The sequence below is a fragment of the Lepidochelys kempii genome, chromosome 10 (assembly GCF_965140285.1).
Source record: "Lepidochelys kempii isolate rLepKem1 chromosome 10, rLepKem1.hap1, whole genome shotgun sequence".
Taxonomy (NCBI): Eukaryota; Metazoa; Chordata; order Testudines; family Cheloniidae; genus Lepidochelys; species Lepidochelys kempii.
In genome coordinates, this window is record NC_136389.1 from 57,958,982 (window position 1) to 57,971,589 (window position 12,608).

The following is a 12,608-nucleotide window of genomic DNA, read 5'->3' on the forward strand; positions in this document are numbered from 1 at the left end:
TTTTACAAGAGAAACATTTTTATTAAAATCATATATAAATTGTTTCTCTGACTTACTGTATGCTTGTTCATTTCCTGTAAGATTCACTTTGTTACAGATTTTCTATTGTAGGAGAAAAATACCTTCTGCAGGGAGGCCGGGGGGAAGAGGGTTACATAAGGCCAATGATTTCTTCTCCACCGCACATGGCTAAATATTGACTAGATAGGTATACAGACATCAAGAAAAGGAATTTTAAAAACAACTTTTAAGAAATACCAGTAAATGTTTTAACCATCTCCTTCCAGTGAACAGGAATCTTATCTCTAGCTACTATTTTAATTATATTTCACAGCAGGTGGCCAACTGGGTGACACAAAGTGGGACGAAGAGAGTCTTTTTTGCCATTAGAGAGCATTGGAAATCAAAGTTGTAAAGTTTTAAGGTAACTTCTATAATATGTTAAACACACTTTTGGCTATATTGGCAGCAAATGCTACTTTAGCCCTTGATCCAGCAAAGACTTGTGCATTTGCTTAATGTTACACACTGTGCATTGTCCTACTGAAATCAATGAGTTTTAAGACCTTGTAGGATTGGGGCCTTAACTGTTGTACTATTTGTTCCACACCTTTGGCCCATCAAAGTCATTGGGAGTTTGCCACTGACAGTTCAATGGCACCAGCATTTGGCAATATGGGCCTGGGCAAAAGCCTACTGAAGCCATTGCAGACTCCTATTGACTTCAATGGATTTTGGATCAGGCCATGTATTCTGAGTGATGGCTTGATCCTGCACCACTTGACGATAATGGGAGCAGGATTAGGCCCTGAATGTTTTCCCATCTAGATTACTACACAGTGTTGGTGCTAATTTTCATTGTGTAATCTATTATGGAAATTGAAATAAGCACCAGTGTAATATAAAGTACATTAAGAGATTAAAATATTCTTTGGAAATTTTGTAAATACAATACTAATTCAAATCTACTTATCCATGCTAAATTATTAAAACCTACTTAAATAAATTAAATCTGAAGAGTCAGTTGTCTTACATCAGCAATACAAATTTCTAGTAGATCATAAAACATTTTAAGATACATCAAAATGCATCTTATTTTTACATCGTGTTCTCCAGAATTATTTGAATTATCACTTTCTCCACTGACAGCAAAACCCTCAAAGTTTACACTGACATAATGAAACAATGTACAAGAACACAACTGATATTAAAACTTACAATAAAATACTGTATACGTTATCCTTCACCCCATCTCAGCTCTACCTGGATATTAATTAGAAAGTTCACAATACCTAAGGACTTCAAACGACGACATGTTAAGTTGCTCGTGTTCCTCAAATGGATTATTCTTAGCCTACAACTACAAAATATAATACTATATAGTTAACACGCATGTGCGCACACACAATATTTTTTTTAATGAAGCAAAGGCATCATTCTCTGATGGTATTTGGATTTTTAAAACTGGTCTATTAGAAGCCAGTTCTGCTCCCAGTGAAGTTAATGGGAACATTTCCAGTGACTTCAATGAGAGAAAGATCTGGCAAGGTGGTGAATTGCAAAGTGATATTGACCTGTTAAGGCTTGACTTTTAAACAGAGCAATTAACTGTGGGTACAAGTGCTAATATTTCAAAACCCACAAAAGTGGAGGCAGCACTGAGGTTCTTTTAACAAATCTGGCATCACATTCACCAATGTGTTACTCCACTTTTAAACAGCTGTAACTCCACCGAAATCAACTGGAGTAAAACAGTGGTGAGCTAGGGCTTTGCCCCCTAAAAACTATTTATCAGCTTAGCTATTAAAAGCTTGCATTTACCGCTTACAGTAAACATACACACCATTGGAACAGAAGCATGTTATTTGGTACATGCACTTAATTACAAATTGAAATGAGGTTATAGCCTATTTAGACACATAAATGCTCTTCTCTCTGAATAAATCTTGTGATCAGTCATGATCTTGACTCTCCCTATGTCGGAACTTCCTGCTTCATTTGGTGAATCTGCTTCTGTAGCTCATCCCTGTCAAGTTTCATTTTGGCTTCTAGAACTTCCCGTAGGGACCCAATGCTCTCATAGATAGCCGCAAACCCTAATTACAGATAGAAATTGAATTAGTTTTATTATTAAAACTAAAGAACATTAGAAAGCAAAATTCAACATATAACAGTGCATTTTCCATTATCAGTAGAGCAAATGTCCCTAATAAAGACAGACACCGGGCCAAATTCTCTGCTGGTGTAGATGTGTGAAACTCCATTGAAGTCAATGGAGCTGTGCCCATATACACATTATGGCAGCCAAGAGCTGTTGGCAAGCACAAGTCCACACCCTCTTGCCTGGCTACTCCCTCAATAGACTACTGAATTCTTCTGTTTTCTAAAGACAAAGAAAACGACAACAAGAAATCTAAAGCTAATTCAGTTTCACTCTGTGCTTTGTAGGAATCTCACCCACTGTGCAGATACCTGTGCCTGCAACAGGTGCGTGCACGGTTTTGTAGGTACATCCATTATGCACCCAGTTGAAAAATCGGTCCCAAAGTTGGTAAAGAGCTTTGAGATCCTCAGATGAAAGATACATTAATGCAAATTAGTATTATTATCATAGCTAAATTCTGGTAGCAGAATTCAGAGTACAAAGCTTGACAGTAGTGGTCCTACCAGCATTAACTTCAGCTTTCATTTCTTTTATATCTTCATTAATCTCCATCTGAAGCTTGCTGATTCGAATATTTATCTTCTCTTCAGCCTGTTTTGTTCCATGTTCCTCCATGGTTATTTTTTGAATTTCTTCTATTTTATCAAGTTTCTCTGACATCTGGCTGAATCTCATCTCTATGGCCCTTTCACTCATTTCCTGAGGTCAGTGAAAATAATTATATTTGGTTATTCTTTGGGTAATAAATTACCAAATTCTTTGGGTAATAAACTGTTCATTCCCTAGATATGCAACAAGCATCAATGCTTACTTATAATTTTCTATACAAGATTTAAATGTTTAAGCAGTTATAGAATATAGTTAATAAAAATTCTCAAATTGGCTGGGTCACTGTAAGCTGCTTCTTCATTTTATTTTTAAGATAGAATATTTGTAAATTTAAAAGTAATGTTCAGATTTATCTATCATTATAGGATGCATTTCAAAAGCTCCCAATCAATGGGAATTTTATCATTGCATCAACAGCAGTGGACTTATGCCCATATTGAGCACTTCTGAAAATCCCACCAAATGCCAACTCAGTAACATTTGCTTGTATACATCTCTAGAAGTATTTTCAAAACAGTTTATTCTTTTATTACAGAAACCTACAGTCTTTTCCTTAAGGGCCAAGGAAATCTGATCAATTTTCTGTAAAAGCTCTTTTTCAATCCGTTCATGTTCCTGTTCCAACCAGCTGCGGGCAGACAATATCTGGCTGCTGAGTTCTTCTACTGCACCTTTTAATCTACGAGAATAAAATAAATGAGCATGTTTGCAAATATACAAGAGCATCTCAGGTTCTTTGATCACTGGGCTGTGGAGTTTTTATGACAATCAGCATAAAAATCCCCTTCTTCCTCCATAGCATGTTTGACAGCATATTCATGCAATGTTTTGAAATTTCACACTGCTAGCCTTGGTTTATGTTAATTGTTTCAGATAATCAAGGATGAGAGAATGTAATAGAACAGCAACTAGTTGCACAAAATATGGTTGCAGTATTTTGAGGCATATATGATGCAGACCCTTCAAGAAATAGTATGTCATAGCCTATGTCAAGTGTGGCATCCCATTCACTTTACAGTCTTTGAAGCCCATGAGAATTTGGACTGGAAAGAACTGAGTAAAGATTTTAGGATTTGGATCTACATGTATAAATTTCAATGTGCTGTAGTATTTGAAGTCCTATGCATTTGCCTCTCTCATTTTGGCATAGTGCTGAGATAGTTGCAGTAACTCTGTGTGCACATATATATTTGCAGTCAGTTTGAAAATGTTACAACTATTGAATTCCGTGTCTGGCTGTCTGCACATGTATATACAGTATACATTCTTTTCCCGGTCTTAATACTCACATCTGGCACATAATGTTTTACAAATTTAGTTCAAAGTGGTTTGTGACCAGATTTACAGAAGTATTTAGGTGCCTAAAAATACAGAAAGGTGCATAGTGGGGTTTGCAAGACTAGCCCCTTGATGTATAAATAGCATGATTTTCCAACAAGGTGAGTACTCACTTAACATCCAGAAGGTGGAGCTGTTGGTTGCTCTCTTTGTAGGCAATCTTCAGTTTTGCTTCTTGTTGCATTATTGACTGCTCTACTCTGCTCAGAAGGTAAGAAATCTGAAACAGAATTCTGAATTTACTATTTTTCTCCTCGAACTCATCACACATTGTATTTGGAACATAAATACTTATATTATGAGTGAAGATTTTAAAGGGATGCTGCTCTAATTGATGGGCCCAAACTTTAACCTACTTGCAAATTTTCCTTTTAGTTTTTTAAACTGTCCTCATCATGCAAAATGTACTAACCCACACAACTGGAGTGGCAGCATTACTAAGATCACAATTTCTCAGCCAGCAACAACCGGGGGGGAGCTGTGTTTCCTTGCAGTAAGAGCATCTGCCTGGACCTGTTTTTGTGAGTAGGTGAGGAATATCACCTAGCCGCACCCCACCTCCAAAACCTCCCTGTGTGAGGTAGCTCTCAGGAGTACTGTCCATGGTACACACCTCTTGGGCAGGCCCTCATTCTTCCTTCCATTACCTTCTGGACTTTCCAAACCCATTGAGAGAGTATGGGGGAGGGAGGAAAATAAGATTTGTCCCAAATGCACACATTAATTCCTATTATTGTCCATGTGCACACATCAGGTCATGTTACAACCTCATTCCAATGCTGAATTCTCATTGACAACAATGGTATTTACACACAGAGACTGAAGGTAAAATGTGGCCCATCAAGAGAACAGGCCCTGTGCCAGCAGTCAGTGTGCTGGCAAACTCTGTAAAATTGTAATTTTAAAAGTTACTGCTTAAGAGCTCTATACCTCACTACCTGGGAAACCTGAGTTACTCAACACATGGGAAATCTGAGTTCATAAATTAAAGGAATATTTTAATTATATAAGTGTAGAAAATGCATCTTAAACCAATCCATTTCTATAAATCAGCTTCTATATTTGAGGCATTCATTAAAACAGAACAGATTGTTTTAAAAGCTAGTAAGAAAAAAAGTGAATTATCAGACTGCTCTTGTGTGCCAAGCTTTAGATCAGTGTGAAATTTTTATGGCATACAATGGAAATGCTAATGTTCAACTACGGTATCATGAAGAATGAGACTGTAGTTAGCAGGTTACGGAATATAGATTTTTTTCCATGTTTTAAAATTGTAAGTGTAACCTACTTGAATCATGGAAAATGTCTTTGTTGAGCTCTTTTCTGATCAGGGTTTAAATATAGAAGTTGGAGGTGTCATGGGATTGATTTTCCTCTGTGACTAATATACCTACAGTACCACTGGCTAACTCAGTGGGATTACTTGATATATTTGACAGAATTATTACTGCACAGATATAAGTCTAGATTGTGAGTGGCCCTTGTGAGGCCATGCTAGTGCACAGGAACAAGCAAAAAGCTTGTCCCTCACCTGCATGTCTGCTGTAAAACAGAAAGAGACAGGAAAAGCCCTGGCATCACTCCCTCCATACTCGCCCATGGAATCAGGCTGGTGCATCATGGCATTCTGTATAACTATTTTCTTATATACAGCATTTTGTATAACCCAAATGGCTCGTGAAAAATGCACAAGGAGCAGCACTCGTGGAAACTGTGCCTGCATGGTACAAAGTGTTCCTGGTGCTCTTGCAGGGGCTCTGCATCACTCCTGGTTTGTGGCTGAATGCCACAGATTAACCCAGAGGGAACCCCTACTGAAATGCAGCCATTACTGGGGTTGCTCACAGAGACATTAGAACAATACGCGCAACCACTAAAGAACATTTTAGGGACAGGAAATTATGAATACTTTATCCAGTTAGAGCAATAGAAGAATGTAAGTAGGTGAAATGTACGTACCAATTCAGATTTGGTCCGGATTCCAGAGCAGACACATTTGCATCTACATTTGCACAGAGTGTCATGGCATCTTTAATGAGTAAAAATGGTCAGGACCTTGATTATGTTTCTTCTGAAAGCCAGCAACTCCAGTGGCATTAGCTTAACAATATGGTGTTTTTGTTCATGAAGTTAAACTCTCCCTCCTATGAGGATCACTTGTTTTATACAACATACCTGTATTTCTGCCTCTTTGATTTTAGATTCCAAGATCATTTTAGAAGCTTGTTGATCTTTGCTTAGGCTTTGAAGTCTTTCATATGTAATTTTGTGCTCTGCAGACAATCTGGCTAAACCGGCATCACACCTATTGAGATAAATAAATACCAAAGCAATGGATGACTGTTACTGAACACAATGTATAGGCCAAACTTTTTAAAATATATCTATTTTAGAATGGACATTTCTATGAAGGTATCAGTCTCTCCCTGCAAAACATTTATTTTCCATGAGATTCAAAGAAATATTGATGTCTCTAACATCCACCTAATTGCCCCATAACTGGTATAAGTCTCCATACTGTAGTAGGTGCAATCCTGCGGTAGATCTCAGCTCTGAAATCATATGGACAAAAGGTGTGCTTATGGAAATCACATTACAAATTCAAGGATGTACAATTTCAGTACCTTACGCTATTCCTTATGATCCATCAGACATCTCTTAAGGTGTGTGTAATTGGCCATTAGTCTGCCAGACAGGCAGCTACTCACACAGTTTACTTACAAGATGCAATTAGAAAGTAATTATAAAAAGCATATTTAAATTATTGCACCTAAGCTGCTTTGGGTTTTACATGCTTATTTATACTTCTACTCACAAAATAATAGCATGCAACCATATTAACTACTTCAGGGCCAATTCTGCAGTCATTAGTTTGAGGTTTTTTTCTCTCCAGGTAAGTTCCGATTAAAAGCAATGGGAGTTTTGCCTCATGAATTGGCAGAACTGCGCCATAAGATTTACCATTTCTCTTCTGCACATTGGAATACTTCTGTAATTCCACCACATTTTCAAGACAAATGGTGTGTTCTAGTATATGCCTGTGTTTTTTCTCCCACTTTTCAGAAATATTTTTGACTGATAGATTTCATCTACAATAATACAATAAATGCATTAATGAGTTGTAAAAATATAGGTACTGTCGGTTCAGGAGTAAGACCTCTCAAAAGTATGAGTAATGTGTATTTTTGTTAAGTGAAATATGTAACTGTCATAGTTACATAATCTAATATACAGAACTGATTAAGATCAGATAGCAGTTAAGGTTTTGGAAGAAGCAGGCGTGGAATGTGACAAGCAACAGCACGCTAAACCATTATCCAAATTAATCTCACATTTTAACCATTTTTGGTATCATTTCAATTGGAAAGCATTCACTCTGGGATGCACTTTCATCATCTGAATTATAGCAAGTATCATTGTTACTTTCCCTTTGTGCTTGAAAGGTAACAACTCAAATGGCAAACAGAAGGGAAGACACTTAGCAATATGGTAGAACTACAATATGAAAATAATAAAAGAAGCAAAGTAATAGAGAAGTGAGAACACATTAGAAAATCATCATTTAGCAATTCAGTGTACTGGAGGAAACGTGATATGGGCAGCAAGAACAACTTAAATTGGATGTTTTTCTAGAAGATATGCTCTAAAAATTATTTTGCAGAAGCGCTGGCCGGTGTTATACGGGAGGTCAGACTAGATAATCACAGTGGTCCCTTCTGGCCTTGGAATCTATGAAAAAAGTCAACATAGGACTAAAGATGTACCTCCAGACTAGGGTATCTGTGGAGTGTTTGGAGAAAGAACAGAGGCTAAATCTCTCTATGTAGTTACCATTAGTGGAAACCAGAGACATGAAATTATCCTGTGTCTATTCACCAACAGTACATGGACTCCAAGAAGTGGTTAGTCTTGTGTCTGAGTTCTCATAGAAAAGCATAAAAAGCAATTGCTTTGAAACTACTGTAGCAAATGTATGCAACAGGCATCCATAATTTTTATGGCACATTGTTATTTTTGGCTCATAAGATCATAGTGGATCTTTGTTGTTTGTGAAATTGAGTACATTTGAAAGGGGGCAGCTGGTTGTATGGTATAGAACATAAGGGATTTCCAAAGTATCCCAGATTCTGATCTCAGTTACACTGATGTTAATCTGGAATAAACGGAACATATTGGTTTATATTTCTCCAGGTATATTTTGGTTGGTACCATATGACAAACTGTGGAGGCATAAACTCAAAGTCTTAAGACATCAGCATGCTCTTAATGTTCATTTTACTAGGATTTTCTTTAAATTTTATTCAGTACTCTGTACAGTATGGTCAAAAGAGAGACTATCTCAGTGCTGTACATTCAAGAATGTGGTTGGTATCTTCCCAGAAGAAAGTACAGATATGCTGCAGCTATGGGGCCAGATTCTGACCTCCATTGCACGAATGTAAATCTGTAGTTAAAGGTTTGTAATGATAAAAGAATGTTTAATGAATGTCTCCACTGGTTTTCAAATGGTACCAACCAAAAAATAAGATAGCATGATTTACAATTTGAGCAATACCTGTTTCTTAAAATAACTCTGGTTCAGATAAAGACAAACTAACAATCTCAAGAGACTTCACCTCTGTTGGGCCAAAAGCTCATTACAGTGACCATTCTAATGAGATTTTGGCCACATCGAAATTAGGATAAAAACAGAACCTGTTTATGGCTTTGAATTTTACTCTGTAACAAAACCCTGAGGATGGTGTACAAATCCAACACCACTCCAGTCATACTCCTCTGAAATCTGAACGAGTTCTAGTTTCAGGTTCTTTTTTGGCCAATCTCTAATGTGACTATAAAGTTCTTTTAAATAAAAATGTATCAAAATCCAACCTGCAGTATTAATTAATACCTTGTGCTGTTATCTTTAACAAAATCATATTGCCAAGCCCACACACCTAGCCAAAAGCATGCTAATGGCTTGTGGGACATAAACACAAAAGAGAAAAAGTCACTTCTTTGTACCCTAACAGATTTTCAAAGGCCAAATAAAAAATACGTGGCACATATTTACCTGAAGTGAGATCATTTAAAAAATATGAAGATACAAAAGAGTGGGATTAGAAGAAGTCCCTGAAGAAATTTTGTTACTTGAAATCTAAGTGCTGAGCTTACAGGACATAAAGGACCCGATTTTCAAAAAGGTGGATGCAAAAATACACATCCAGTCACCCACCTAATTTGTTTGTGGAGTTACTAGGGTTATACATGCAATTAGAATTTTGTGCAAACAAATATATAAATACATAGTGTACATTTGCATGCTTAATATGCCCATTTTGGGCAGACAAATATCACCTAGTTTCACAGGCATTTTTTCGTGTGCAATTGCAAGCACACATTTTTGGAGCTTAGGCCAAAAGTATATTTTGTTGTTTGTTTTGTTTTTTTAAGAATGTTTACTGCAAGATCCCTTTACAAACTTCTGTATTTATATGCGCTCAGTAAGTAAAAAATAACATGGAAGGAGCTGACTTTGTAAACCAAGTATTCTGGGTTTCAATATAGAATATAATTGCAGAAACCAGCGGTGTTTAATATAAACTGCACAATTAAGCTGCCTTCCAAATCTCAGTAAACAAAAGGAGTATTTAGTTTTATGAATCACTGAAAAGTGTTTTTGTTGCTAAGAAATCATTGGACAAATATGAGGAGAGTCTGCTGTTCTATTACTTCAGAGGTTATGCCTACAGTTGGAGTGGGTGTGCTACCCAGATCACATAGACATACGCACGCTCGCTCGCATTGAGCTAGCATGCTAAAAACAGTAGTGTAGCCAGGGTAACAGTTAGCAGCAACATAGAATAGCTGTGTGGCGTATGTACCCACAAGTTTCAGTCAGGTTTGTATTTTGCTAGCTTGTTCGCTCGCTGCTGCTGTGGCACCCCAGCTACTCTTCTATTTTTAGTGCGCTACCTCAGTGAGACCTAGTGCAAGTATGTCTGTGCAAGCTGGGAATCACACCAACAGCTCCAAGTGTAGACATACCCTGACTGTCGCTAGTGGCTATATGCATTTGGGCACCAAACCAAGTACTTTTCTGCAGGAGGTACATACAAGTACAAAAATGGTTTACTTAAGACTAAATCCTGTACAACACTCATGTGACTTGTAGTTAGCATGATGTATATTCAAATGTGCAAGCAAGCTACTCAGGGTAGCAGTGGTTACACATGATGCACTGTTCTGCCTCACAAGCAAAGGGTGTATTAGTGATGGGACGGTTGTGTGTCAGGAACAGTCAGGATGTGTCAGTCCCTGCCCCTCCCCATTCTGCCTGCTCAGGGGAAGGGGGCATAAGCAAGCACACAATGCTTGTTTACTCCTATGTGTCTGGAACCAAAAATTTAACAGTATATCATTTGGCTGAAGAATCTACAAGCACAGTAACATTTCAGTGAGTTTTCATATTGCACATGCCATAGGCATCAGCATGCTTTTATTTATTTATTTTGGTGCCTTTATGGGAACTGAGCTCTTTTAGAAATCTGGCCCCAATTCGTGGTTCTGAGCCCTTCTAAAAATTCTGTTCATAATGACATGGAAAGTTAAAAGAGACTGGTCAAGCCAGAAGCAAGAGGGAAGCTCAAACTGCATTTCCAAGTATGAGATCAAAAGAAGACTAAGATTTTTTAAAACTTCAAAATAGTTTTAAAGAATAATCTTCCACCTGCTAGATGCAAGATACAACCTCCACTCTGTAAAGCATGCTGCAGTTCTGGGCTTTTGCTTTCCTTTGTGTCTTATGATACAAATCTCAAGATGTTGTTGGAATTACACCCACAATTCACCAAGGAGCAAACATTGTAGGGACAAAAGAACAATATTCAAGAGCAGCTAGTTGTAATAAGGATAAAAAGCATTCCAGTCCAGGATAGCTTATCAGTTTTTTTTTAAAAAGTATTTCATGATTTCTATGCTTTTGTGAAAAAACATAATGAACATAATTCACCGAGCGCAGAAGTTTTAACAGCTGTTCCATTCATATAGCAAGGAAATGCACCCCAGTGCACAGGGGCCAATGCAAGGCAAAACTTAAACATTTATGCATTTATGCATAACTTAAAACCATTGAAGCCTATAACAGTAGGCTTCACTGGTATGTGGGACCTTGGATGGATCATCTGAACATGTGTGCTACAGTATATCAGTTTACCGCTAAGACACTTTGAAAAGATCATCCAGTGTTGTAATAACAAAGTGTACCTATTGGGTTCTGGGAAGAGGACAGGCGGGAGCCCGCTCACTGCTTAAGGACCACCTCCCCCCCCAGCCTAAGGGAAGGATATACAGGACCTGGAAACCACATGATTCTGGGGGACAACTAATGAAATAACAGGGACAGGAGTGCGGTCAAAGGGTCAAAAGAAGGGAGCCTGACGGGGACTCCGAGCAGAGAACCCCGGACAGTGCCCACTGCTCCTCAAAGGCATCAAGAGAGCCAGTGGACACCGCCCAGAGGAACTCTGCCCGGATACGTGAACGGATAGAGGATCGGAAACAGGCCCCACAGTCACAGGAGTCTCCATTGGCCAACCTCCTCTCCCTGGTTTTATAGATGGCTGTTTTAGCCAGGGCCAGGAGGGGGTTGTCCAGGAGATCCTGTAACTTTGTGGGGCCAAAGATAGGGAGTGCATAGAGAAGGAGGTGAGGAGAAAAGTGCAGCCAGAAATGTAACAGGATATTTGTGAGGAGCCGGAATAGGGGCTGCAACCTGGCGCACTCCAAGTAAACATGCGCCAGAGTCTCCTTCGCGCCCTCATGTTCAGGTGTCCGGGATAGGGGTAAACTGCGCCAAATACATGCCCGTGCTCAAGGCCCCATGAAAGAGCCGCCAGCTGTTATCCCCAGCGGGCCTTGGGACCAGGGTGGAGCATAGACTGGCCTACTGGGGCTCCTCACCCTCTAAAGGTGGCAGGAGGTCCTGCCACTTTGTGTCAGGGCGGGACGCGAGGGTGAGGAAGTAAAGAATGTGGAACACGAGCATGTAAAGATGTTTCCTTGGTGCAGTCTGGAAACGAACCGTGCAGCCGGTTCACGGAGAAGGGGCGGGGGGACCAGTTGGGTCCACAGAGCAGGGGCCTGATGAAAAGGTCCGGAGGGCCTGGGGTGGTGGGTGGGTGGGGTGTGCCCTCGTGCAGGATCCGATCGAGGTAAACCCGAGCAGTGGGCGTCAAAGCGGCCCTCACCTCCTGAAGTACATGCCGGGGAGTGCAAGGCCTGGAGAGTCCCATATGCTGAGCGAGCGTCAGGGGATCCAGCCAGTCTCCCCGGTCGTAATCCAGGAGGTCTCCGACTCTGGTGACTTCTGCCAGGACCAACTTCTAGCACACTGAGGGGGACTCCGCCACCTGCACACGGAGCTGGGGATTGTGTAGCAGGGGCTCCGTGAGGAGATCTGCCCCCTTGGTGGCCGCCACGGACCTGGTCGCCGAGAACAGTTTCCAGGTCCGGAGGA

General features: G+C 39.5%; 1 protein-coding gene across 1 annotated transcript in view; it reads right to left on the reverse strand.

The window, feature by feature from the left end:
• Positions 1–12,608, reverse strand: part of FAM81A (family with sequence similarity 81 member A) — a 37,321-nt gene continuing 24,713 nt past the window's right edge. The window contains exons 5-9 of the mRNA XM_073361471.1: positions 6,287–6,416; positions 4,225–4,331; positions 3,317–3,452; positions 2,668–2,863; positions 1–2,096 (exon numbers count right to left, since the gene is read on the reverse strand). Coding sequence (XP_073217572.1) covers positions 1,975–2,096; positions 2,668–2,863; positions 3,317–3,452; positions 4,225–4,331; positions 6,287–6,416 — 691 coding nt within the window. The 3' untranslated portion in view covers positions 1–1,974. The remainder of the gene's footprint in view (positions 2,097–2,667; positions 2,864–3,316; positions 3,453–4,224; positions 4,332–6,286; positions 6,417–12,608) is intronic.